The 26,318-nt window shown below is 48.0% G+C and overlaps 2 protein-coding genes across 5 annotated transcripts in view; one reads left to right on the top strand and one right to left on the bottom strand.

Moving 5' to 3' along the window:
- The window catches only part of RBBP4 (RB binding protein 4, chromatin remodeling factor), a 31,091-nt gene extending 28,900 nt beyond the window's left edge, over positions 1 to 2,191 (top strand). For 2 of the 3 annotated variants that reach the window (XM_055255574.2, XM_055255573.2), the window contains exon 12: positions 1,180 to 2,191. In XM_055255574.2, coding sequence (XP_055111549.1) covers positions 1,180 to 1,245 — 66 coding nt within the window. In that variant the 3' untranslated portion in view covers positions 1,246 to 2,191. The remainder of the gene's footprint in view (positions 1 to 1,179) is intronic. The other variant, XM_063627977.1, reaches the window with a different exon arrangement.
- On the bottom strand, positions 1,875 to 26,318 carry SYNC (syncoilin, intermediate filament protein). 2 transcript variants are annotated; one of them, XM_055255554.2, is made up of 5 exons: positions 26,156 to 26,318; positions 17,788 to 18,958; positions 5,803 to 5,927; positions 5,558 to 5,634; positions 1,875 to 3,401 (listed from the first exon to the last, which is right to left on the bottom strand). In XM_055255554.2, exons 1-5 carry the CDS (start codon positions 26,206 to 26,208, stop codon positions 3,391 to 3,393), a joined length of 1,437 nt encoding a protein of 478 aa, XP_055111529.1. In that variant the 5' UTR covers positions 26,209 to 26,318; the 3' UTR covers positions 1,875 to 3,390. The 2 variants fall into 2 exon arrangements, with proteins under 2 accessions (XP_055111529.1, XP_055111530.1); XM_055255555.2 differs by lacking the exon at positions 5,558 to 5,634.

Here is a 26,318-nt window from a genome sequence, read left to right as displayed (position 1 = left end):
CTCAGGTGATACGCCCGCCTTGGCCTCCCAAAATGCTAGGATTACAAGCGTGAGCCACCACGCCTGGCCTGGACACCTTACATAAATAAAATCCTAAAGTATGTGACGGCTTTTTTTTTTTTTTTTGGCACACAGTCTTGCTTTGCCGCCCAGGCTGGAGTGCAGTGGTGCAATCTTGGCTCACTACAACCACCAGCTCCCAGGTTAATCAATTCTTGATGCCTCAGCCTCCCAAGTAGCTGGGACCATGGGTGTGCACCGCCACACCTGGCTGATTTTTGTATTTGTAGTAGAGATGTAGTTTGACCATGTTGGTCAGGCTGGTCTCAAACTCATGACCTCAAGTGATCCATCTGCCTCAGCCTCCCAAGTGCTGGGATTACAGGCGTGAGCCACTACACCTGGCCTGACATTTTTATGCCAAATAATATTCCATCATATAGATTGGATGTATCATGTATCCATTTTATTAGTTGATGGATATTTGGATTGTTTTTACTTTTTTGGCTATTATTAATCATGTCTGGTTAGGCCGGGCACAGTGGCTTACGCCTATAATCCTAGCACTTTGAGAGGCCGAGGCGGGCAGATCACCTGAGATCAGGAGTTCGAGGCCAGCCCGGCCAACATGGTGAAACCCCATCTCTATTAAAAATACAAAAATTAGCCAGGCATAGTGGCATGTGCCTGTAATCCTAGCTACTCTGGAGGCTGAGGCAGGAGAATTGCTTGAACCTGGGAGGCATAGATTGCAGTGAGCCGAGATGGTGCCACTGCACTCCAGCCTGGGAGACAGAGCAAGACTCCATCTCAAAAGGAAAGAAAAATAATAATGCCTAGTTAAAGAACTCAAGAGTGTTGGTTATCAAGACAAATAGTATCCACACTTCAGTTTTGTGGGAATGTCCTAATCAGGGGCCTGGGGACCAGCTGCCTATTTTTATTAGAACATGATCATGCTAATTAATATTTCATAACCCATTATAGGTTGTCTCCGGATACTTTCATCCAAGAATTGAATAGTTGTTTCATCTAAGAGTTGAATAGTTGTAAAACAGATTGTGTGGCCCAAAAGCTATAAAGTATTTACTGTCTGGCTTCCTGGCTTAATCTGTTGTTGAAACCTTGAGTTTTAGAAGAAGTCTTCATGTTTAAATTCTTTTTCTTGTTTTTGGGCAGGCAGAGAACATTTATAATGATGAAGACCCTGAAGGAAGCGTGGATCCAGAAGGACAAGGGTCCTAGATATGTCTTTACTTCTTGTGATTTTAGACTCCCCTTTTTTCTTCTCAACCCTGAGAGTGATTTAACACTGGTTTTGAGACAGACTTTATTCAGCTATCCCTCTATATAATAGGTACCACCGATAATGCTATTAGCCCAAACAGTGGGTGTTTTCTAAATATTAATGGGGGGCTTGATTCAACAAAGCCACAGACTTACGTTGAAATTTTCTTCAGGAATTTTCTAGTAACCCAGGTCTAAAGTAGCTACAGAAAGGGGAATATTATGTGTGATTATTTTTCTTCTTATGCTATATCCCCAAGTTTTTCAGACTCATTTAAGTAAAGGCTAGAGTGAGTAAGGAATAGAGCCAAATGAGGTAGGTGTCTGAGCCATGAAGTATAAATACTGAAAGATGTCACTTTTATTCAGGAAATAGGGGAGATTCGAGTCATATAGATTCCTACTCAAATCTTGACACCTGACTTTCCAGGATGCACATTTTCATATGTAGACCAGTTTCCTCTTGGTTTCTTCAGTTAAGTCAAAACAACACGTTCCTCTTTCCCCATATATTCATATATTTTTGCTCGTTAGTGTATTTCTTGAGCTGTTTTCATGTTGTTTATTTTCCTGTCTGTGAAATGGTGTTCTTTTTTTGTTGTTGTTGTTGTTGTTTTTTTTTTTTTTTTAACTTGGGACCACCAAGTTGTAAAGATGTATGTTTTTACCTGACAGTTATACCACAGGTAGACTGTCAAGTTGAGAAGAGTGAATCGATAACTTGTATTTGTTTTAAAAATTAAATTAATCCTTGATAAGAGTTGCTTTTTTTTTAGGAGTTAGTCCTTGACCACTAGTTTGATGCCATCTCCATTTTGGGTGACCTGTTTCACCAGCAGGCCTGTTACTCTCCATGACTAACTGTGTAAGTGCTTAAAATGGAATAAATTGCTTTTCTACATAACCCCATGCTGATGGGTTTTATTTAGTATAAAACATCCATCAAACACCAGTCTCTGGCTTCTAGAAGAGTCCTTCAGATGACAGTTGTTTTCCATGGTCTTTGACTATCAAGAGCAGAATTAAATATAATAGTCCCAGAGCTGTAGAAAAGAGCTTTACTCCTTCCCAGGGAAAGTGAAAGACATAAAACATTGAATCAGAGGTGGCACAGATTAGTCTTTGATAAGGTAACGTTTCTTTGAAGTCTATCTCTAGAGAACTACATGGACTTTCACGAGTGTCAAAGGCAGTGTGGTAGAGAGAATTTAAGGCAAAATTTAAATTTGGAAAAGGTCCTTGAACCTTTTCTCAGAGAGAGGTTTTATCTCCCCAGTGTTTTTCACTGGGGCCTTTACTTAGGTTAGAAATAATAGGCTTTGAATGCCTCTATCACCAGATGCAATAACCAGATAAAATGCCTGTTTTTTCCCAATCACTTAGTTTTTGTTTGTTTGTTTGTTTTTTAACTGAGTAGATCATTCTGACCCAAAACCACTTTCATGAGGTGAAATCCTTGGGAAAATCTGAATAGCGTTAACCATTAGATTCAAATCTCGATTGGTTTCTTTTCAAGTCTAGTTGTTTTAGAGTATAGTGAGAATTACCTTGATACAATTTTAAGAATAAACTATATGGGTCAGCATATTCTTGAACAAAAAGTAAACTTTGTAAAAGTATTCATTTAAATTCTAACACTCATGGCACAAAAGAATGGAAATTGTAAACCCATGTAATGGAAATTGGCTATTTTTTTGACCCCACATGTGCCCCTCAAAAATGTTTTTGGTTTGGGTCAACACAAGGCAAGATACATTCTTTAAAATACTCCCAGATGCGTCCATACATTCATCCTTTACTCAGGGTATATGTGAGGGTTGCTGCTGGAAGACAGGAGGCTCATTTTTCCTTTCCTTGGTGCATTGAGATCAGTATCAACAGCAGATGAAATAGAATCCAGCAAAGAGTTGACATGTTCTGCCTCCGGCCAACTCTAGAATCTTTTTAAGCAGGTCAGCCAGTATTTGCAGCTTCCACAGGATGAATTGCTTGCCAAGTTTCTGGCGCTTTTGTCTGTTTGGAAGAGTACGTCCAAAGGGTACTTAGTGATCCTTTGCTAAGAAGTTTTTGCTGTTTCTGGGTTACAGATTTGGCCATATATTTCTAAACAGCCCCTGTAAGGTTGAAAGAAAAAGAAAGTTTATAACAATGAACTTCTGAGGTTTAGTTACTGCAGGCTTTGTTGAGAAGAGATTGTTACAGTGTGATTTAGGGATGATCAGGGATGACGTTCCCCTAGCAAATATTTAGATGCCTCCTGTTTGTCAAATTGAACGGTAACCTGTGTGATGGTGACGGGAGGGATAGTTAAACGTTTTCTCTGCTAGGTTAACTTCTCACAGGTATAATTACAATGCCTGAAATTCTGTAGTTTCATTTCTTTGGATTAGTCATTGTCTTTTCCAGATCGTACTTTTAATCTGATCCACACAAAGGTAGTTAGCAGATCATTAACCTCAATTGCAAGGTTATAATTTCTCAAACATTAAGCATATTATCAGTCATGTGGATTCAAACACAGTATAAGAAAATCCTCAAGGCTGGGTGCGGTGGCTTATGCCTGTAATCCCAGCTACTTAGCAGGCTGAGGCAGGAGTATTGTTTGAACCCAGGAGGCAGAGTTGCAGTGAGCCAACTACTCCAGCCTGGGCAACATAGCAAGACCCCCCATCTCTACTAAAAAGAAAATTTTTTAAAAATAATAAAATCCTAGAAAATTAGAAAAAGCAACAATAGTTACTTGTGGGCCAGGCGCGGTGGTTCACGCCTGTAATCCCAGCACTTTGAGAGGCTGAGGCAGGTGGATCACAAGGTCAGGAGTTCAAGACCAGCCTGGCCAAGATGGTGAAACCCTGTCTCTACTAAAAATACAAAAACTAGCTGGCCGTGGTGGCACGCTCCTGTAATCCCAGCTACTCAGGAGGCTGAGACAGGAGAATCGCTTGAACCCAGGAGGTGGAGGTTGCAGTGAACCGAGACCGTGCCACTGCACTCCAGCCTGGGTGGCAGAACGAGACTCTGTCTCAAAAAAAATGAAAGTTACTTGCGAATTTGATGTAAGTTTAGGAAATGAATAAAATTTATAGGCATCTGTATAATGTACAACTTGACACGGACTTTCTTTTATCCTTAGTTTCTTTCACGGACTATAGAACTTTTATGAGAATATACTGGTAAAACATTGGGGGAGGGATCCTGAATAGGTGATTGGTCAGAAAGATGCCTTCAGTTTTGTCAGTGTCTAAAAGTTAAGTCTGTGTAGGCCAGGCACAGTGGCTCACACCTGTAATCCCAGCACTTTGGGAGGCCGGTGGCCAAGGCAAGTGGATCACAAGGTCAGGAGATCGAGACCATCTTGGCCAACATGGTGAAACCCTGTCTCTACTAAAATACAAAAAATTAGCCAGGAGTGGTGGTGCTTGCCTATAATCCCAGCTACTTGGGAGGCTGAGGCAGGGGAATCGCTTGAACCCAGGAGGCAGAGGTCACGCCACTGCACTCCAGCCTGGCAACACAGCAAGACTCCATCTCAAAAAAAAAAAAAAAGTCTGTAACATGAACATCTCTGCTTCCACCCAAAACCACAGCCTTTGAATATTATATAAGGAAATTAATGGATAGATATGTTTATTATTTTTGATAGCACAACTGCTTTCTCTGCTATTGTAAGGAAAACTGAGAATAGCAGGTGGGTAGGGTAGGGTGAGGAAACAAGATGCCCAAAGCCTAGATGCCACAGAATTCGTGGTGATAATCAGGGCATATTTTGAGTCCTACTAGAAACTGAAACATTCCGAATGAACTCTGAATGCCTGACACAGGCATTTTGGAGATTTGGGTTATCCCCTTGTCAATAGGCACACAAGGGTTTTTTTGTTGTTTTTGTTTTTTGGGGTTTTTCTTGTTTTTTTGAGGCAATCTCACTCTGTTGTACAAGCTGGAGTGCAGTATTATGATCTTGACTCACTGCAACCTCTGCCTCCTGGTTCAAGCGATTCTCCTGCCTTGGCCTCCTGAGTAGCTGGGATTATAAGTGCCTGCCACTATGCCCAGCTAATTTTTGTATTTTTAGTGGAGACGGGGTTTCACCATGTTGGCCAGGCTGGTCTCGAACTCCTGACTGCAGGTGATCCACCCTCCTCGGCCTCCCAAAGTACTAGGATTACAGGCATGAGCCACTCCGCCCGGCCTGTTGTTTTTAAGGCATTAATTAGTATTGTTAGGAAAGCAGTAACAATGCAAACACCACTCTTCTCTCCACAAAGATCACCTTGAGACTGTGTCTCCATTCCACCTGCCTGAGAAGTGGGAGCATCAGCCTGTTCCAGGCTCTTGGGTAGCATAGCCCTTTAAAAAAAGAGAGCCATTTTCCATATGTTTGTGGATAAGCACAATTTGAAAATCATTTCCCAAATCCTTTTTTTGTTTTTGACTCTAAGGTAAAATTTTCCCTAAGCCCTCCCACCATCCCCTTAGCCAGTATTAGATGAAATTTGTGTAGCAGCAGAAACTGACTTATAAGTAGAGAGCTCTTCAGCCAGACTGAGCCTTAGCTGCTCCATCTCTTTGTTCTTCTGTTGCTGGAGTTGCACCCCATTTCTCAACTGCCTCTGGCGTTCTTCCATTTCCTCCAGCTGTTCCTGCATGAGATGGCCGAGAACATTTCTAATGAGCCAAACAATAAAAACTCACATTGTCCACTCTTATTTATAAAACACTTTTTTGTTCATTGTTTAATCTTCATAGCAGTATTGAGGCTGGTATTTATATGATAGGTTATGAAACAGAGGTTCAAAGAGGTTGTGTCTTGGGAGAAAAGTGACAATGCTTTTGAAAATGGTGAACTAAAAGGAATCTTATCTGTTAACCACAGCTTACTTAATAGAATCCTGGGAGGGTGATCGGGACTGTTTAGTATTACAACCTTAGTGTCATTGAGGACGATTTTGGTCTAGTTAGTGAGCTGAGTTTCATATACCTCTCCCTCCATGTGCAGTTTTGTTAAGATAATTGGTAGTTTTTAATAATACAAAATACTTAAATTGAAATACAAAAGTGTGGCAACAATTATTAAATATTGGCTAGAATTCTAGGAGAGTTACACAACTAGTGGAAGTCCACGTTTAGAAAATAAATGGCTTAAGGAAAAAGTTTTTGTGTCCAAAGCTCCTTAAAGTCAGAGATATTTCTGCCTGGTACTTACCTTAACATCATGTGGAAATTGATGCTTTAATGAGGGTGTTGGCTATCCTAGGTGTTAATTTCCTGCATCCTTTTTTCTTCTTATTTATTTCTTTTTGTATAGAGACAGGGTCTCGCTATGTTGCCCAGGCTGATCTTGTTCCTGGGCTCAAGCAGTCCTCCCGCCTCAGTCTCCCAAAGTGCTGGGATTACAGGTGTGAGCCACTGTGCCCAGCTTATCCTTTTTTCATTACACAAAAAGACTGAATTTGTTTAGTTGTTCTAAGTTGGAAGATGAAGATGGTATGCACAGGAGGCCCTTGGGAGCCCTCGTAACTTTCTCATTCTTCCAAAATCAGGCTGGGATGCATTCTGTAAATTGTCCCTGCCTAGGATGTATACCTGAGGAATAAGGTAAGGAAGATGTCAGCAAGTCAGTCTCTGGTTTACCTGCTAGCTGGCATGGATCCTTAAGGAAGCAGGAGGGAGTTGGGAAGAGAGGAAGGGGTGAAGTTGGTATTTAAAGGGAGAGTGACTTTACCTCAGATTTTGAAGAATACTAAGGAATCCAGTTGTTGGGGTACATGCTATTATTAGAAGGATCTGGATAATTTATCCTCTGAGTCATACGTGACATTGTACCTGTGGCACATCAGTCCGCACTGTTTGATACTCTGGCTGAAACTCAGCTTTCACCAACATTGTCAAAGGACCTTTTTTAGTGCCCAGCCATGCCTAAGAGTGTGTCATCTGAAGAGGGAAGCATCTGCATACTGCTGTCCTGATTGCTCATTCCTCACTACCTACCAGACCTGTTGGTAAGGTACAAAAGTACATGCTTGGAAAAGCAGTCTGCACCACCAGTGATAAGCTGTGACAGAGTGGAACAGCCTCAATGAAATGAAGGAAGGATTGCTACAGTGGCATTAAGGATGGTCTCTTAATCCTGTGTTAACCACTAGATTAACTTTACAATCAACTCAAAATCCTTCAAAGGCCTTCCACTTTCTTTAATGGCATTCAGACCCCCTCTAGTTTGACCCCTACCTCCAACTTGAGCCTCCATTACACTTCCCTATGAACATTTTCCTCTAGCCCTGGACTACTAGTACCGAAGCCACTAGTCACATAGGACTCATTTGAAATATGACTAGTCTCAATTGAGATGTGATGTAAGTGTAAAATACACAGCAGATTTCTTTTGTTGTTGTTTTTTGTTTTTTTTTTTTTTTGAGATGGAGTCTCGCTCTGTCGCCCAGGCTGGAGTGCAGTGGCGCGATCTTGGCCCACTGCAAGCTCCGCCTCCTGGGTTCACGCCATTCTCCTGCCTCAGCCTCTCCGAGTAGCTGGGACTACAGGCGCCCGCCACCATGCCCGGCTAATTTTTTGTATTTTTAGTAGAGACGGGGTTTCACCGTGGTCTCGATCTCCTGACCTCGTGATTCGCCCGCCTCGGCCTCCCAAAGTGCTGGGATTACAAGCATGAGCCACCGCGCCCGGCCCACAGCAGATTTCTAAGACAGCACACAAAAAGAATGTAAAATACGTCAAAAGTATTTGACACTGATTACATGTTGAAATATATGTGTTGGGTTAAATAAAATGCGTTAAAGTTAATTTCATCTGTTTCTTTTTTTAATAGAACTACCAGAACTTTTTTTTTTTTTTTTTTTTTTTTTTGAGACGGAGTCTAGCTCTGTCACCCAGGCTGGAGTGCAGTGGCGCAATCTCGGCTCACTGCAAGCTCCGCCTCCCGGGTTCACGCCATTCTCCTGCCTCAGCCTCTCCGAGTAGCTGGGACTACAGGTGCCCGCCACCACACCCGGCTAATTTTTTGTATTTTTTAGTAGAGACGGGGTTTCACCGTGGTCTCGATCTCCTGACCTCGTGATCCGCCCGCCTCGGCCTCCCAAAGTGCTGGGATTACAAGCGTGAGCCACCGCGCCCAGCCACCAGAACATTTAAAATGACATCTGTGGCTTGCAGTGATAGACAGCACTACTCTAGCCTGACCAACTCATATCTGTGTGCCTGTGTTCCTGCCACTTTTTTCACCTAGACAGCCAGTCCCTTGTTTTCTGCTGCCTTCTACCTACATACTAATTTCTTAAGGGCCAGTACATGTCTGTCTACAGTTGCCCCAGCACTTGCATTGACAGCATTCCCAATTTTAATTTTCTACATAGGCCAAAGACAAAGGATACTTTCCCCAAGTCAGGAAAAGGGGAACTGCTACAGCAATAGTAGTATAAAGTAACAGGTGCTGTGGAAACAGGAGGGTTAGCTGTCGCACACTAAGGATATTGGGAAACTTCAGGAAGAAGGCAAACAGGTTTAAACGATGAGTAAAGAGTTAAAGGGGAAGAAGAGGTCTAATCAATGTGTAGTCATGGAATTGTGGGAAAGTGGCTTACTAGTTCATTCCTTGCAACCCTATGGATATGGGAGTATTATTAATCTCATGTTTCATGTGAGGGTGCTGAGCCACAGAGCTTAGGTAATTTGTCCAAAGTTTCCAACTTAGTGATAGAGCCAGGATTTGCCATTGGCTTAGAGCTCATACTCAAAGTAATAGGATTTTTAGTTGTTCTCAGACTTTTCTGTGCAACCCCAAAAGCTGGCCAAATTGGAGTGCCCCTGGTACTTTTCAGTTAGAGAATAACTCCACTTTTACCTGCTTTATATATTGGCATGCTATGTAAAATTCTCTGGGGGAGAAGGTCCACAGCTTTAGAGAAAACTTTAGTTTTGGAAACCACTGGTCTAAATACATAAAACTGGCCAGGCACGGTGGCTCATGCCTGTAATCCCAGCATTTTGGGAGGTTGAGGCAGGCGGATCATCTGAGGTCAGGAGTTCGAGACCAGCCTGGCCAACATGATGAAACCCAGTCTACTAAAAATACAAAAAATTAGCTGGGCGTGGTGGCGGGTGCCTGTAATCCCAGCTACTTGGGAGGCTGAGGCAGGAGAATCGCTTGAACCTGGGAGGTGGAGGTTGCAGTGAGCCAAGATTGCGCCATTGCACTCCAGCCTGGGGGACAAGAGCGAGACTTCATCTCAAAAAAAAAATACATAAAACTGTTTAATACACCAGGCACGGTGGTTCACGCCTGTAATCCCAACACACTGGGAGGCCAAGGTGGATCACCAGGTCCAGAGATCAAAACCATCCCGGCCAACGTGGTGAAACCCCATCTGTACTAAAAATACAAAAATTAGTTGGGCGTGGTGGCATGTGCCTGTAGTCCCAACTTCTCGGGAGGCTGAGGCAGGAGAATTGCTTAAACTCGGGAGGCAGAGGTTACAGTGAGCCAAGATCACGCCATTGCTGGGCTTACGGGTGTGAGCCACTCACTGCACCCGGCATGAATTCATTCTTAAGGTTCAGCTCCAGCATCTTGAAGTGCCTGAGTATGGACTCAAGCTAGATTGTTCAGGAGTTACATCCTCGCTCCATCACTCTCAAGCTGCCTAACCCTGGGCAAGTCACTGCTCTGCCTTACCTCTGTCTTCTTATTTTTCAAATGCCTTATACCTAACTCATAGAGATGTAAGGACTAAAGGAATTATTTTGTGTAAAGAACTTCAAGTACATACTATTTTTTTTTTTTTTTTTTTTTTGAGACGGAGTCTCGCTCTGTCACCCAGGCTGGAGTGCAGTGGCGCCATCTCGGCTCACTGCAAGCTCCGCCTCCCAGGTTCACGCCATTCTCCTGCCTCAGCCTCTCCGAGTAGCTGGGACTACAGGCGCCCGCCACCACTCCCGGCTAATTTTTTGTATTTTTAGTAGAGACAGGGTTTCTCCGTGGTCTCGATCTCCTGACCTCGTGATCCGCCCGCCTCGGCCTCCCAAAGTGCTGGGATTACAAGCGTGAACCACCGTGCCCGGCCTAACTATTGTTGATCTATGAAATGTCCCCTCGTTTGCCCAGGTTGGGGTAGTCATGCCTGTTTTCATCAGGACAGTGCCTTATCACTACAGCTGTTACAGTGCTTATAACATTGAAATATGCTTAATTGATTCCAAGACTGTCACATTTTAACATCTCGGATCAGGATGCATGTTAAAATCAACAGTGCTTAGATTTTACGAAATACACTCTTTTTGTCTGTTATGCTTCCTTCTGGAGTACAAACTTTTTTTTAAGACGGAGTCTCTGTCGCCCAGGCTGGAGTGCAGTGGCGTGATCTCAACCTCCACCTTGCGGGTTCAAGCAGTTCTCCTGCCTCAGCCCCTGAGTAGCTGGGATTACAGGCATGCCCCACCACACCCGGCTAATTTTTTGTATTTTTAGCAAGACAGGGTTTCACCGTGTTAGCCAGGATGGTCTCGATCTCCTGACCTCATGATCTGCTCGCCTCTGCCTCCCAAAGTGTTGGGATCACAGGCGTGGGCCACCACGCCCGGCCTCTGGAATACAAACTCTTTGAGGGCAGGAGCGTTACCCCCACCCCCCAACACACACACTATTTTTTTTTTTTTCTGAGACGGAGTCTTGCTCTGTTGCCAGGCTGGAGTGCAGTGGCGCAGTCTCGGCTCACTGCAACCTCTGCCTCCCGTGTTCAAGCAATTCTCCTGCCTCATCCTCCGGAGAAGCTGAGAATACAGGCACGTGCCACCACGCCCAGCTAATTTTTGTATTTTTTAGTAGAGATGGGGTTTCATCATGTTGGCCAGGATGGTCTCGATCTCTTGACCTTGTGATCCGCCTGCCTCCACCTCCCAAAGTGCTGGGATTACAGGCATGAGCCACCGCACCTGGCTTTTTTTTTTTTTTTGAGGTGAGTCACTCTGTCACCCAAGCTGGAGTGCAGTGCCACAATCTCAGCTCACTGCAACCTCTGCTGCCCAGGTTCAAGCTATTCTGCCTTAGCCTCCTGAGTAGCTGGGATTACAGGCGCCTACCACCACGCTTGGCTAATTTTTTTGTAGTTCTAGCAGGGACAGGGTTTCACCATCTTGGCCAGGCTGGTCTTGAACTCCTGACCTTGTGATCCACGCGCCCGGCCACACATACTATTTCTAATTGCTATTGCCAGCACATAGCTCACTGCCTGGCCCACAGTAATTAGGCACTTACAAACTGTTGAATGAATTGATGAAGGTGATGACAGAGGCAACGTTAAGAGTGGAGTGCAGCCTAAGGATTAAAGGGACACCCTTAAGAAGTAAGCTGATGGGCCGGGCACGGTGGCTCACGCCTGTAATCCCAGCACTTTGGGAAGCCGAGGCGGGCGGATCACAAGGTCAGGAGATCGAAACCATCCTGGCCAACATGGTGAAACCCCATCTCTACTAAAAATACAAAAATTAGCTGGGCGTGGTGGCATGAGCCTGTAGTCCCAGCTACTCGAGAGGCTGAGGCAGGAGAATCACTTGAACCCGGGAGGCGGAGGTTGCAGTGAGCCAAGATTGTGCCACTGCACTCCAGCCTAGCAACAGAGTGAGACACTGTCAGAAAAAAAAAAAAAAAAAAGTAAGTTGATGAAATAGAACTTTAGCAAACAGTTTAGGAAGCCATTTCAGAAAGAAAACTTACGTCCTTCAGACCTTGCTTCCTACTTTAATGATGGTATAGCAACAAGGAAGCTATTATACTACCAAGAATGTTTCAGGCCAGACAAGGTGGCTCACACCTGTAATCTCAGCAACTCGGGAGGCTGAGGCAGGAAGACCAATACTTCTCAATAGAAAGAGAAAGATTCATTTGATAGAGATTAGATAGACAGACTTCTGAATATTCTTTTTAAAACTTTGTGTCATAAGATTATCTTTGGAAAACAATCCTTGGGAAATCATCAAATCTGAAACCATCTTAACCTCTTCCTTAGAGTAGCTTTCTAATTATTCTCCATTGCTCTGCATCTCTAGCCCACTTTATATCCTGCCACCAGTACTTCTTGTAATCCCAGCACATTGGGAGGCCGAGACGGGTGGATCACGACGTGGTCAGGAGTTGGAGACCAACCTGGCCAAGATGGTGAAACCCCATCTCTACTAAAAATACAAAAATTAGGCCGGGCGCGGTGGCTCACGCTTGTAATCCCAGCACTTTGGGAGGCCGAGGCGGGCGGATCACAAGGTCAGGAGATCGAGACCACGGTGAAACCCCGTCTCTACTAAAAAATACAAAAAATTAGCCGGGCGTGGTGCCGGGCGCCTGTAGTCCCAGCTACTCGGAGAGGCTGAGGCAGGAGAATGGCGTGAACCCGGGACGCGGAGCTTGCAGTGAGCCGAGATTGTGCCACTGCACTCCAGCCTGGGCGACAGAGCAAGACTCCGTCTCAAAAAAAAAAAAAAAAAAAAAAAATACAAAAATTAGCGGGGCCTGGTGGCAGGCACCTGTAATCCTAGCTACTCGGGAGGCTGAGGCAGGAGAATCGCTTGACCCAGGAGGCAGAGATTTTGGTGAGCCAAGATCATGCCACTGCACTGTAGCCTGGGTGACAGAGCAAGACTCCATCTCCAAAGAAAAACAAAAAAAAAAGTAGAGAGGCAGGCAGTGGCTCAAGCCTGTAATCCCAGCACTTTGGGAGGCCGAAGCGGGTGGATCACCTGAGGTCAGGAGTTCGAGACCAGCTGGCTAACATGGTAAAACTTCATCTCTACCAAAAACACAAAAATTAGGGCCGGGCATGATGACTCATGCCTGTAATCCCAGCACTTTGGGAGGCCGAGGCAGGCAGACTGCCTGAGCTCAGGAGTTCAAGACCAGCCTGGGCAATACGGTGAAACCCCCTCCCTACTATACAAAAAATTGGCCGGGCTCGGTGGCTCACACCTATAATCCCAGTACTTTGGGAGGCCAAGGTGGGTGGATCATGAGGTCAGGGGATCAAGACCATCCTGGCTAACATGGGGAAACACTGTCTCTAATAAAAATACAAAAAATTTGGCCGGGTGCGGTGGCTCAAGCCTGTAATCCCAGCACTTTGGGAGGCCGAGGCGGGCAGATCACGAGGTCAGGAGATCGAGACCATCCTGGCTAACACGGTGAAACCCCGTCTCTACTAAAAATACACAAAATTAGCCGGGCGTGTTGGCGGGCGCCTGTAGTCCCAGCTACTCAGGAGGCTGAGGCAGGAGAATGGCGTGAACCTGGGAGGCGGAGCTTGCAGTGAGCCAAGATGGTGCCACTGCACTCCAGCTTGGGCGACAGCAAGACTCTGTCTCAAAAAAAAAAAAAAAAAAATTAGCCAGCTGTGGTGGCATGCACCTGTAGTCCCAGCTACTCGGGAGGCTGAGGCAGGAAATCGCTTGAACCCAGGAGGCAGAGGCTGCAGTGAGCCCAGATCATGCCACTGCACTCCAGCCTGGGTAACAAAGCGAGACTCCTCCAAACAAACAAACAAAAATTTGCCAGGCGTGGCAGTGTGCACCTGTAGTCCCAGCTACTCGGGAGGCTGAGGCAGGAGAACTGCTTGAACCCGGGAGGTAGAGGTTGCAATGAGCCGAGATCACACTATTGCACTCCAGCCTAGGCAATAGAAGAGACTCCGACTAAAAAAAAAAAATTAGCTCGGTCCATGGTGGTAGGCACCTGTAATCCCAGCTACTTGGGAGGCTGAGGCAGGAGAATCGCTTGAACCTGGGAAGGAGAGGTTGCAGCAAGGCGAGATCGTGCCACTGCACTCCAGCATGGGTGACGGAGGGAGACTCCATCTCAGAAAAAAAATTAAAAAAAAAAAAAGTAGCAAGGCAATCATGTTATTTCCCTGATTAAATCCCTTTAATGATGCAGCAGACTACTGAATAAAGTCCAAAACTCAAGCTTTTCACCTGTAGCCAAGTTACTAATTATATTTCAGATATGTTGAGTTAGATAAAATATATTTAAATTAATTTTACCTATATCTTTTCTCCCCTGCTCCCCTCAGGCTTAGCTCAGCTGAATCTTTGCCTATTTTAATGTGGCTATTAGAAAATTTATAATTATTTATGTGACTTGCATTATATTTCTGTTGGGCAGCACTGGCCTAGATTCTCCCTATACTTTCATACCTAGCTCAAATTCCACCTCTGGCTGGGCGCAGTGGCTCACGCTTGTAATCCCAGCACTTTGGGAGGCCGAGGCGGGCGGATCACGAGGTCAGGAGATCGAGACCACAGTGAAACCCCGTCTCTACTAAAAATACAAAAAAATTAGCCGGGCATGGTGGCGGGCGCCTGTAGTCCCAGCTACTTGGAGAGGCTGAGGCAGGAGAATGGCGTGAACCCGGAAGGCAGAGCTTGCAGTGAGCCGAGATCGCGCCACTGCACTCTAGCCTGGGCAACAGAGCGAGACTCCGTCTCAAAAAAAAAAAAAAATTCCAACCTCTTTTTTCATGAAGAGTTCTCTGATTTAACCAGTGGCTAAAAATAACCTATCCCGGCCGGGCGTGGTGGCTCACGCCTGTAATCCCAGCATTTTAAGAGGCCGAGGCGGGCAGATCACAAGGTCAGGAGATCGAGACCATCTTGGCTAACACAGTGAAACCCCATCTCTACTAAAAATACAAAAAATTAGCCTGGCGTGGTGGCGGGTGCCTGCAATCCCAGCTACTCAGGAGGCTGAGGCAGGAGAATGGCGTGAAACCGGGAGGCAGAGCTTGCAGTGAGCCGAGATCGCGCCACTGCACTCCAGCCTGGGCAAGAGTGACAGACTCTGTCTCAAATAATCATCATCATCATCTATCCCACAGCCCTTTTACCTGCACCTCATAAATTGCCTATTACTTTCTACCCTGAGACACAACTATTAATGTAATGTCTGTCTGAGTATTGGCTGTTAAGGATAGTATTGATGCTAAATAAATGACTTTTCACTAGACTGTGAACCAATTTTTTAAAAAATAGGGTAAGGGGAATACGAAGAGTTTAAAAACATTCAGTATTACTGCTGGGTGCGGTGGCTTACGCCTGTAATCCCAACACTTTGGGAGGCTGAGGACGGCGGATCACCTGAGGTCAGGCATTTGAGACCAGCCTGACCAACATGGTGAAACCCCATCTCTACTAAAATACAAAAAATTAGCCGGGTGCAGTGGCGGGCACCTGTAGTCCCAGCAACTCAGGAGGCTGAAAGGAGAATTGCTTGAACCCGGGAGGTGGAGTTTGCAGTGAGCTGAGATTGGTCCAGTGCACTCCAGCCTGGGTGAAAGAGCAAGACTCCGTCTCAAAAATTAAATAAATAAATAAATAAATAAAGATAAAAATAAAAAACATTCAGTATTATGACCCCAAAAACCAGTGTTTTTTGTTTGTTTGTTTGTTTGTTTGTTTGAGACGGAGTCTCACTCTGTCGCCCAGGCTGGAGTGCAGTGATGCAATCTCAGCTCACTCAACCTCTGCCTCCCGGGTTCAAGCGATTCTCCTGCCTCAGCTTCCCAAGTAGCTGGGACTACAGGCATGTGCCACCACGGCCCCCTAATTTTTGTCTTTTTAGTAGAGACGGGGTTTCACCATATTGGCTATGCTTGTCTCAAACTACTGACCTTGTGATCCACCCACCTCAGCCTCCCAACCGAAGTGCTGGGATTACAGGCGTGAGCCACCGCTTCCGGCCAGAGTGTTTTCATAATACAAACTACAGAAAGCTTGACAAAATCTTCAGTGAAGTGAATGCAGCCATTTCAACAGGGAAACTTGTTCCCTTAAGGGCATATCAAAATCTCTGGGAGGACATGGATTTTTAAGTTTATCCAAAGGAATCAGTGTTTCAAAAGATTAAAGTACTGCTTAGAGCACCACACTACAGTCTTCTCATTAGTGCCCAGCAGCACATGTGCTCTGAGCCTTGAGTGGCAGAGAGTAATACAACAATAAGTAAAATGTATTCCCTACCTTCTGAAAGTTCACAGTCTAGGAGGGACTACGTAATTGTTTATTCACTTAGTATTTATATCCCACTCTGTTCTAAAAACGGATTAGAACTGGCTCACACTTAATCAGAAATAACTTGAATGCAAGAGAGATGGGACAAATGCACATAAAAGGAAAGTGAAGATTAGAGGATTCTATTAAGGTTGGTGCAGAATTAATTGCAGCTTTTGCCATTAAAAGTACTGGAGCCCAGGATTTCAAGACCAGCCTGGGCAACATGGCAAAACCCCGTCTACAAAAAATACAAAAATTGGCCGGCCACGGTAGCTCACACCTATAATCCTAGCTCTTTGGGAGGCCAAGGCTGGTGGATAGCTTGAACTCAGGAGTTCAAATCCAGCCTGGGCCACATGGTGAAACCCTGTCTCTACAAAAAATTAGCCAGGTATGGTGGCACACACTTGTAGTCCCAGCTGCTTGGGGGTGCTAAAGCAGGAGGATTGCTTGAGCCCAGGAGGTTGAGGCTGCAGTGAGCCCTCAAGATTGCACCTGTCTCAAAAAAGAAAAAATTAGCTGGGCATGTTGGTGCACAGTTGTGGTCCCAGCTACTCAAGAGGCTGAGGTGGGAGGATCGCTTGAACCTGAGAGGTCGAGGCTGCAGTGAGCTGTGATCATGCCACTGCACCAGCCTATGTGACAGCAAGACCCTGTCGCAAAAAAACAGAGTGCAGGCCGGGCGCGGTGGCTCACGCTTGTAATCTCAGCACTTTGGGAGGCCGAGGCGGGCGGATCACGAGGTCAGGAGATCGAGACCACGGTGAAACCCCGTCTCTACTAAAAATACAAAAAATTAGCTGGGCGTGGTGGCGGGCGCCTGTAGTCCCAGCTACTCGGAGAGGCTGAGGCAGGAGAATGGCGTGAACCCGGGAGGAGGAGGTTGCAGTGAGCCGAGATTGCGCCACTGCACTCCAGCCTGGGCGACAGAGCGAGACTCCGTCTCAAAAAAAAAAAAAAAACAGAGTGCAGGCCGGGCGCGGTGGCTCACACCTGTAATCCCAGCACTTTGGGAGGCCAAGGCAGGCGGATCACGAGGTCAGGAGATCCAGACCATCCTGGTTAACACGGTGAAGCCCCGACTCTACTAAAAATACAAAAAAATAGCCGGGTATGGTGGAGGGCACCTATAGTCCCAGCTACTCAGGAGGCTGAAGCAGGAGAGTGGTGTGAACCCGGGAGGCAGAGCTTGTAGCGAGCTGAGATAGCACCACTGCACTCCAGCCTGGGCGACAGAGTGAGACTCTGTCTCAAAAAAAACAAAAAAAAAAGAGTGCAGATAACTTTAGTCCTTAGCATGGGCCTGAATGAATGAAGAATGGAGAAAAGAATTGCATGGCCCCAAAGAACAAATTTTTCTCCTACATGTGACACTATCCTTCAGCCCCAAAGACCTTGGACTCTGGCCACTCTTTCCCCAGGTTAAAAGACCTCAGTTCATTTCATGCCCAATGGGCCTACCCTGTACTGCTGCACCTCTTCATCTCGTTTTTGCCTCACAAGTGCGATCTGGTCCTGCAGGTTCCTGTTTTGCAGGCGGAGCTGCCGGGCCTCTGCTTGCAGGGGTCTCAGAGCCTCCTTCATCTCCTGGATCTCAGCCTGGGTTTTCTGCAGAGCTTTGGTCCCAGCTTCTTTCCTCTCTAAGAGCTGCAGGAGCTGAGGCTCGTACTCCTCCTCCAGGTCCTGGCGGCTCTCTGCCATGAGATTCTCAAACTGGGCAGAGAGTCGCCGGCTTTCCTGGAGAAAGTGCCCATCCCTCTGGCTTGGAGGGGCTTCTAGTTGTTGCCGCAGCTGCTCCTTCTGCTTCTGATAGGCATCCCGGAGCTGGGCCAGTTCCTCTGAGAGCTGGGTTGCCCTCGTAGTCAGCACTTCCCGGAAATCGGCAAACTGAGCCACGTCCTGCTGGCGGCACTCCAGCTGGTATTGGAAGGCCACACATTCCTTCGTCACTTTGAAAAGCTTCTGCTTGACCAGCCGGATCTCCTCCCTTAGGCCATCTCTCTCCAGCTCTGCTTGGGCATGGAGCTTGTAGGCAGCCAGGATGTCTTGATGGACTTGCTGTACCTCCTGTAGGGCTGGTTCCCGGAGCAATACAAGCTCATGGATGAGCTGATCCCTCTCCTCTTCCAGCTGGGCCACAGCTTGGACACACTGCTGGAAACGCCCCTCTAGCAATTCCAGGTCCTCTATGCTCAGGTTCTCCTCCATGCTGGGGCTCGGCTCGGCTCTGCGGCTCTCCTCGGGGTTAGATTCCTCCGCCCTTGTGACTGTCGTAACAACCTGCTGTGGGCTTGTGGGCTTTCCTGGCTCCCCGGGCCCCTCCACAAACTGTATCCGATCTGGCTCCATGGTTTCCTCCATACACACTGTCTCCTCTGGATTCCCAGGCTCCTCCACACGCAGAGCCTCATCTGGCTGCACGGCCTCCTCAATATACAGGGCCTCCTCTGCCTTCTCAGTCTCTTGCACATAGAGTGTCTCATCAAGGTCACCTGTGTCGTCCAGGTAGAGAATGTCTTCGAGGTTTAAGGACCCCTCTGAAGATAGAGTAACTTCTGGGTTCAAGGCTTCCGCCTCATTTAGGGATTCAGAGTTCTCTGGAAGAGGAGAATTGGCCTCTGCTCTTGTTTTCCTGCAAAAGCAATGACTGAAAGTGAAAGGGCAGCCACAATCCAAGGATGGTGCGATCCCGGAGCCAGCAGCCACGGGCCTAGACCACCTCAGGTTCTCAGACGTCAGCAGCCACTCGTCTGCTCCCTCCACTCTGTCAATCCACCCCTCCACACACCCAACCACTGTGTAGATCCCCTGCCAGCATCCCAGCAACATCACCATATGGTCTCTGCTTATGCAGCTCCAAGGACCCGACATACCTCAGGCACCACTGTTTGTTCCACAATTATAATAAATATATGTTTTTTTGAGATGGAGTCCTGCTCTGTCACCCAGGCTGGAGTGCAGTAGTGCCATCTCGGCTCACTGCAACCTCTGTCCCCTGGTTCATGCAATTCTCTTGCCTCAGCCTCCCAAGTAGCACCACCATGCCATTTTTTTTTTTTTTTTTCGAGACGGGCATCTTGCTCTGTTGCCAGGCCGGAGTGCGGTGGTGCGATCTCGGCTCACTGCAACCTCCACCTCCCGGGTTCAAGCGATTCTCCTGCCTCAGCCTCCTGAGTAGCTGGGATTACAGGCATACGCCAACACGCCCAGCTAATCTTTGTATTTTTAGTGGAGATGGGGTTTCACCATGTTAGTCAGGCTGTTCTCAAACTCCTGACCTCCTGATCTGCCCGCCTCAGCCTCCCAAAGTGCTAGGATTATAGGCGTGGGCCACTGTGCCTGGCCCCGTTCTAATAAAATTATAACGTTGAGGTAAAACCTTCCTTGCAACTTTTTTTTTCTTTGAGATGGAGTCTTGCTCTGTCACCCAGGCTGGAGTGCAGTGGTGCCATTTCAGCCTCCGCCTCCCGAGTAGCTGGCACTACAGACACGTGCCACCACACTCAGCTAATTTTCGTATTTTTAGTACAGATGGGGTTTTACCATGTTGGCCAGGCTGGTCTCAAACTCCTGACCTTAAGTGATCCGCCCTCTTCAGCCTCCCAAAGTGTTGGGATTACAGGCGTTGAGCCACCATGCCCAGCCTTTCCTTGTAACTTTTAGCCACTGGATTTACCTGATTCTTCCTTCTAGGATCAGATATTTCTACCTTCCTTTCTATATAAGTTATCTAAACACTTAAAGATAACCATGGTCAGCCAGGCTCGGTGGCTCACACCTGTAATCTAACCACTTTGGGAGGCCGAATCAGACGGATCACCTGAGGTCGGGAGTTCAAGACCAGCCTGACCAACATGGAGAAATCCCATCTCTACTAAAAATACAAAATTAGCCAGGCGTGGTGGTGCATGCCTGTAATCCCAGATACTCGGGAGGCTGAGGCAGGAGAATCTCTTGAACTTGGGAGGCGGTGGTTGCAGTGAGACGAGATTGCACCATTGCACTCCAGCCTGGGCAACAACAGCAAAACTCCGTCTCAAAAAAAAAAAAAAAAAAAGATAACCATGGTCAAGTGTGGTGTCTCATGTCTGTAATCCCAGCACTTTGGGAGGCCAAGACCTCTTAAGGCCGGGCGCGGTGGCTCACGCTTGTAATCCCAGCACTTTGGGAGGCCGAGGCAGGTGGATCACGAGGTCAGGAGATCGAGACCACGGTGAAACCCCGTCTCTACTAAAAAATACAAAAAAAATTAGCCGGGCGTGGTGGCGGGCGCCTGTAGTCCCAGCTACTTGGAGAGGCTGAGGCAGGAGAATGGAGTGAACCCGGGAGGCGGAGCTTGCAGTGAGCCGAGATTGCGCCACTGCACTCCAGCCTGGGCGACAGAGCGAGACTCCGTCTCAAAAAAAAAAAAAAAAAAAGACCTCTTGAGTCCAGGAGTTTAAGGCCAGCGTGGGCAGCATGGCGAAACCCCATCTCTACAAAAAAATACAAAAAATTAGCTGGGCATGACGGGGCACACCTGTAGTCCCAGATACTTGGGAGGCTGTGGTGGGAGAATCACCTGAGCCTGGGAGGTCGAGGCTGCCGTGAGCTGTGATTGCACCACTCTGCACCCCAGCCTGGGCAACAGAGACCCTGTCAAAAAACAAAAACAAAAAACAAACAACAACAAAAAAACAGCTTATCTTTGTTATTCCACACATGTCCAGGTTTCCAGTGCCCTCTTCATTTGTGTCATATCCTTGTGACACAAATGACAGCTTTCAGACTGTCACTCTCTTGAGGATTTTTTTTTAATTTACCTTTATTCTTAAGTTCCCCAAGAGCTAGAAATTGGGATGGGTATCAAAAGCAGTGCCCCAGGGCTGGGCGCGGTGGCTCACGCTTGTAATCCCAGCACTTTGGGAGGCCAAGATGAGTGGATCACCTGAGCTCAGGAGTTCGAGACCAGCCTAGCCAACATGGTGAAACCCCGTCTCTACTAAAAATACAAAACTTAGCAGGGCGTGATGGTGCATGCCTGTAATCTCGGCTACTCGGGAGGCTGAGGCACAAGAATCGCTTGAACCTGGGAGGCAGAGGTTGCAGTGAGCCGAGATCACACCACAGGCTGGGCGACAGACCAGGACTCCATCTCAAAAAAAAAAAAAGCAGGCCAGGCACAGTGGCTCACGCCTGTAATCCCAGTACTTTGGGAGGCTGAGGCAGGTGGATCATGAGGTCAGGAGATCGAGACCACACTGGCTAACGCAGTGAAACCCCATCTCTACTAAAAGTACAAAAAAATTCGCCGGGCATGGTGGCCGGCACCTGTAGTCCCAGCTACTCGCGAGGCTGAGGCAGGAGAATGGTGTGAACCTGGGAGGCGGAGCTTGCAGTGAGCCAAGATTGTGCCACCGCACTCCAGCCTGGGCAACAAAAGCAAACTGTATAAAAAAAAAAAAAAAGTTTTTCATACCAAGTGCTTGTAAGCAACATTTCTTGTTTCTGTAAAAGTTCATCTTGTGAGAACTGGCCCACCCTTCTAGCCTGTCAAATGCTCTTGAAGACAGATTCTATCATTCCGACATCTGAGCTCTTTGACCCAGCTGCCTATTGCCTGCCAGCTCAGTCAGTTCCCACTGGGGAGTGCTCTCTTGCTGCTTTGCCCCTCAAATGCAAATGGCTTTGGTCTTTCCTGTTTATGATTTTTGTTTTTGTTTTGTTTTGTTTTTTTGTTTTTTTTTGAGATGGAGTCTCCCTCTGTCGCCCAGGCCTGAGTACTGTGGCATGATCATAGCTCACTGCAGCCTCAACCTCCCTGGCTCAAGCCATCCTCCTGGGTAGCCAGGACTACAGGCACGTAGCACCACACCCACTAATTTTTTAACTTTTTGTAGAGCTGAAGTCTCACTATGTTGCTCAGGCTGGTCTCAAACTCCTGAGCTCAAGTGATCCTCCTACCTAAACCTCCCAAAGTGCTGGGATTACAGGCATGAGCCACCACATCCGGCCACAGGCAAGAAATCTTTTTTTTTTTTTGAGACGGAGTCTCGCTCTGTCGCCCAGGCTGGAGTGCAGTGGCGCAATCTCGGCTCACTGCAAGCTCCGCCTCCCGGGTTCACGCCATTCTCCTGCCTCAGCCTCTCTGAGTAGCTGGGACTACAGGCGCCCACCACCACGCCCGGCTAATTTTTTGTATTTTTAGTAGAGACGGGGTTTCACCATGGTCTGGATCTCCTGACCTCGTGATCCGCCCGCCTCGGCCTCCCAAAGTGCTGGGATTACAAGCGTGAGCCACCGCGCCCGGCTACAGGCAAGAAATCTTCAGACAGCTCTTTCCCTCCCCTGTATAGCCAGTTCACTGAGAAGTGACTTTTCTTTTCTTTTCTTTTTTCCTTTTTTTTTTTTTTTTGAGATGGAGTTTCACTCTGTCGCCCAGGCTGGAGTGCAGTGGCGTGGTCTCAGCTCACTGCAACCTCCTCCTCCTGGGTTCAAGTGATTCTCCTGCCTCAGCCTCCTGAGTAGCTGGGACTATAGGTGCCTGCCACCATGCCCGGCTAATTTTTGTGTATTTAGTAGAGACAGGGTTTCACCATGTTGGCCAGGATGGTCTCAATCTCCTGACCTCGTGATCCACCAGCCTCGGCCTCCCAAAGTGCTGGGATTACAGGCACGAGTCACTGCGCCCGGCCAAAAAGTGACCTTTCTTAGAAAGACTGTAGTCTTCATTCCCCTCTTCTGCATCCCACTTTCAGGGCCCTACTCCAAGTCATCATGTCTCACTGGCACTTTTGTCCTGGTCTTCTAAAAGGACTTCCTCCTCTCCTCAACTCAATCTATTCTCTACACCACCACAGTTAACTTGCTACAACACAGAGTGAACTATTGTTCCACTTCACCAATAAATACCCAAACTGCTAGGCATGGTTTCAAAGTCCTTAAAGATGTGGCCCAAACATACCCTTTTTTTTTTTTCTTTTTTTGAGCCAGAGTCTCGCTCTGTTGCCCAGGCTGGAGTGCAGTGGTGCAATCTCAGCTCACTGCAACCTCCGCCTCCTGGGTTCAAGCAATTCTCTGCCTCAGCCTCCCGAGTAGCTGGGACTACAGGCGCCCACCACCATGCCTGGCTAATTTTTTGTATTTTTAGCAGAGACAGGGTTTCACCATCTTGGCCAGGCTGGTCTCAAACTCCTGACCTCGTGATCCGCCTGCCTTGGCCTTAAAAGTGCTGGGATTACAGGCATGAGCCACCGCACCCGGCCCCAAAAATACCTTTTTTAGCTTCCTCTCACATTATTCCTGCAACCCACCCAATGCTTGACATCCCAGAGCTTGCATTAACTTTTTACACCTCCTACTCTAAGCCCACAGTGTCCAGCTGAGAAATGCAGCTTCTCAAAAACCACCTAACTAGAGAACAACCCTGCACTACCTGGGAAGGCAGAGCTCCTAGAGCCAGGGCCAGGAAGGATGCACCTGCTCAGCCAGCCAAACCCACTCTGATATTCAACAGTCCTTGCTTTCCCAGCAGACGGCCCTTTCATCATTCTCGTGCCGAGCCGCCCACCTTGGAATGACTTCACCGTGTTCAAGATTATTCTAGGCATTTTACATGAATACTCATTTATAGAATCCTCATCATCTATTGGCTGGGCGCGGTGGCTCACGCCTGTAATCCCAGCACTTTGGGAGGCTGAGGCGGGTGGATCACCTGAGGTCAGGGGTTTGAGACCAGCCTGGCCAACATGGTGAAACTCCGTCTCTACTAAAAATACAAAAAATTAGCTGGGTATGGTGGCGCGTGCCTGTAATCCCAGCTACTCGGGAGGCTGAAGCAGGAGGATCGCTTGAACCTGGGAGACAGAGGTTGCAGTGAACTGAGATTGCGCCATTGCCCTCCAACCTGAGCAACGAGAGCGAGACTCTGTCTCAAAAAGAAAGAAAGAAAGAATCCTCATCTATTATCTCCATTTTATAGATGAGGAAGCCAATGCACAGAGTAAAGAACTCACACAAGGTTCCACAACTGTTGTAAGTGGTGGAGGCTGGAGAAGGCCTGCGGTATTTACCACCCTCCTAGGATAGGCGTGAGGTCCAAAAGAGGTAACTACAGCACATATAAAAAGCCTGGCATGCAGCAGTCACAATATACTTTTTTTTTTTTTTTTTTGAGATGGAGCTTCACTCTTGTTGCCCAGGCTGGAGTGCAATGGTGTGATCTCCACTCACTGCAGCCTCTGCCTCCTGGGTTCAAGCAAGTCTCCTGTCTCGGCCTCCCAAGTAACTGGGATTACAGGCACATGCCACCACGCCTGGCTAATGTTTGTATTTTTAGTAGAGCCGGGGTTTCACCATGTTGGCCGGGCTGGTCTTGAACTCCTGACCTCAGGTGATCCGCACACCTCAGCGTCCCAAAGCGCTGGGATTACAGGCGTGAGCCACCGCGCCCGGCCCACAATATCCCTCTATCTACCTAACAAATTTCTACTCATCCTTCAAGCCCTGCTCAAACTTCATCTCTTCCATAAAGTATCTCCCAGACAGCCCCATGTGTGTTCTCAGGGCACTCTGTATGCAGCACATCTTCACACTTACTGCTCCAGTTACAGAAGTGCACGTGTCTGTCTCCCTGATAGTGAGTTTCCTAAGGACAAGCAGAGTTCTCATTCTGCTCTGTATCCTAGGGTGGGGCTCTGTAAGGGCAGACAGGCAGAAACCAGATGAACTCCAAGGAGGAAATCTGCCCAAGGTCGAATGGCAAAGCTGGAAGTAAAACCCAGGCCTCCTGACCTCCAAGCTGTGCTGTTAGCACACATCGTGTTGCCTCCACCACCCCACCCATGGCACCAGGCCTCTGCTGGGTGCTGCCCTCGCACAGCTGCCTCTTTTAAACAGAGAGAGGAGGGAAAGAAGCAGATGACAGGAGGCTCAGAGGAGAGGAAGCCAGCTTAGCTGGGGCCCCTGACCTCGGGCTTCCTTGAGCCCTGGGCAGCCTGCCTCTGACACTCTGTCCCTGTCCCCAGAGAACCGCAGAGCTCTCCAACCCTGTTCAGGGATGTGGCTGGGAGTGTATGTGACACTGTGCAGGCAAGGGTCCGTGTGTCTGACTGTAGCTGTAGGGGTGTGGACAGCAGTATGGGCAAGTGTGTGTGTGTAAGACCGCTCAGCTTTGTGCCCCTGTGTGACAGTGAAGGGGTGTCAGGAGGTGTGTATTTGCACCCTCACCTCTTGGTACACTGGGAAGTTCCAGAGCCACAGTATGACCTGGGACAGAAATACCCCTCACCCCAAACCCCTCAGCCACAGGTCCCTTCCCCCACTAATCAGCGGTGCCCTGCCAGCAGGGATAGTGGGGGGCCCCTGGACCTTTCCCCCACCCATCCCAGGCCGGACCGTAAAGAACAAGCCCTGACAGACTCTTAACTTCAAGCTGGCAGATGCCCAGCCTTGCACCAAGTGGCTTCCACACAGCCAATTCAGCAGGGGAGGCCTCCGTCTCCACCTGACATTTGCAGGGAGGAATGAAGGCAAGCGAGAAGTGTCTTTGGCTGCTAAGGGCCAAATGGCACTTGAGCGGTGGATGCTCACTCGCCTGAAAGGGTTAATTCTCATGTAGCCCCGGGAGGGGGAGGGGTATTATAAAAAGCCATAGACAAAAGGAGGTGCCAGGACCCCGGGACGGCCCGACTCCCCGAAGTCCCCTCACGAGGCGGCTCCAGTGCCCCCACCCCGGCTGGACCACTACCCCTAGGCAGGCGAAAGACGCCCGCGGTCGGGGGGAAAGGGAACCTGTCCAGCAGCAACCCCTCCCCAGGGGGGCGGCGACGCGGGCCCGGCACGGTCCTACCTCGCGGCCTGGGCGGCGCCGTCCCCGCCGCGCCGGGGCTCCGGGCTGGCCATGGCTGCGCGACCCCGGGCTGGCGGCCGCGTTATTAATAGCCGGGCCCGCGGGCCCCTCGCTCCGGCGCCCGCGCCCGCCGCACTGCCAGCTGCAGCCGACACCGGATCCC

This window comes from Symphalangus syndactylus, chromosome 12 (assembly GCF_028878055.3).
Source record: "Symphalangus syndactylus isolate Jambi chromosome 12, NHGRI_mSymSyn1-v2.1_pri, whole genome shotgun sequence".
Lineage (NCBI taxonomy): Eukaryota > Metazoa > Chordata > Mammalia > Primates > Hylobatidae > Symphalangus > Symphalangus syndactylus.
This window is presented reverse-complemented; position numbering and strand designations above follow the sequence as displayed.

Coding starts and splice junctions, on each gene's coding strand:
- SYNC (XM_055255554.2), bottom strand. CDS start 26,208: ATGGCCAGCCCGGAGCCCCGGCGCGGCGGGGACGGCGCCGCCCAGGCC. Junction 18,959..26,155: donor GGCGCCGCCCAGGCCGCGAG/GTAGGACCGTGC, acceptor TTGCTTTTGCAG/GAAAACAAGAGCAGAGGCCA. Junction 5,635..5,802: donor GAAGAGCTCTCTACTTATAA/GTCAGTTTCTGC, acceptor CTTTTTTTAAAG/GGCTATGCTACCCAAGAGCC.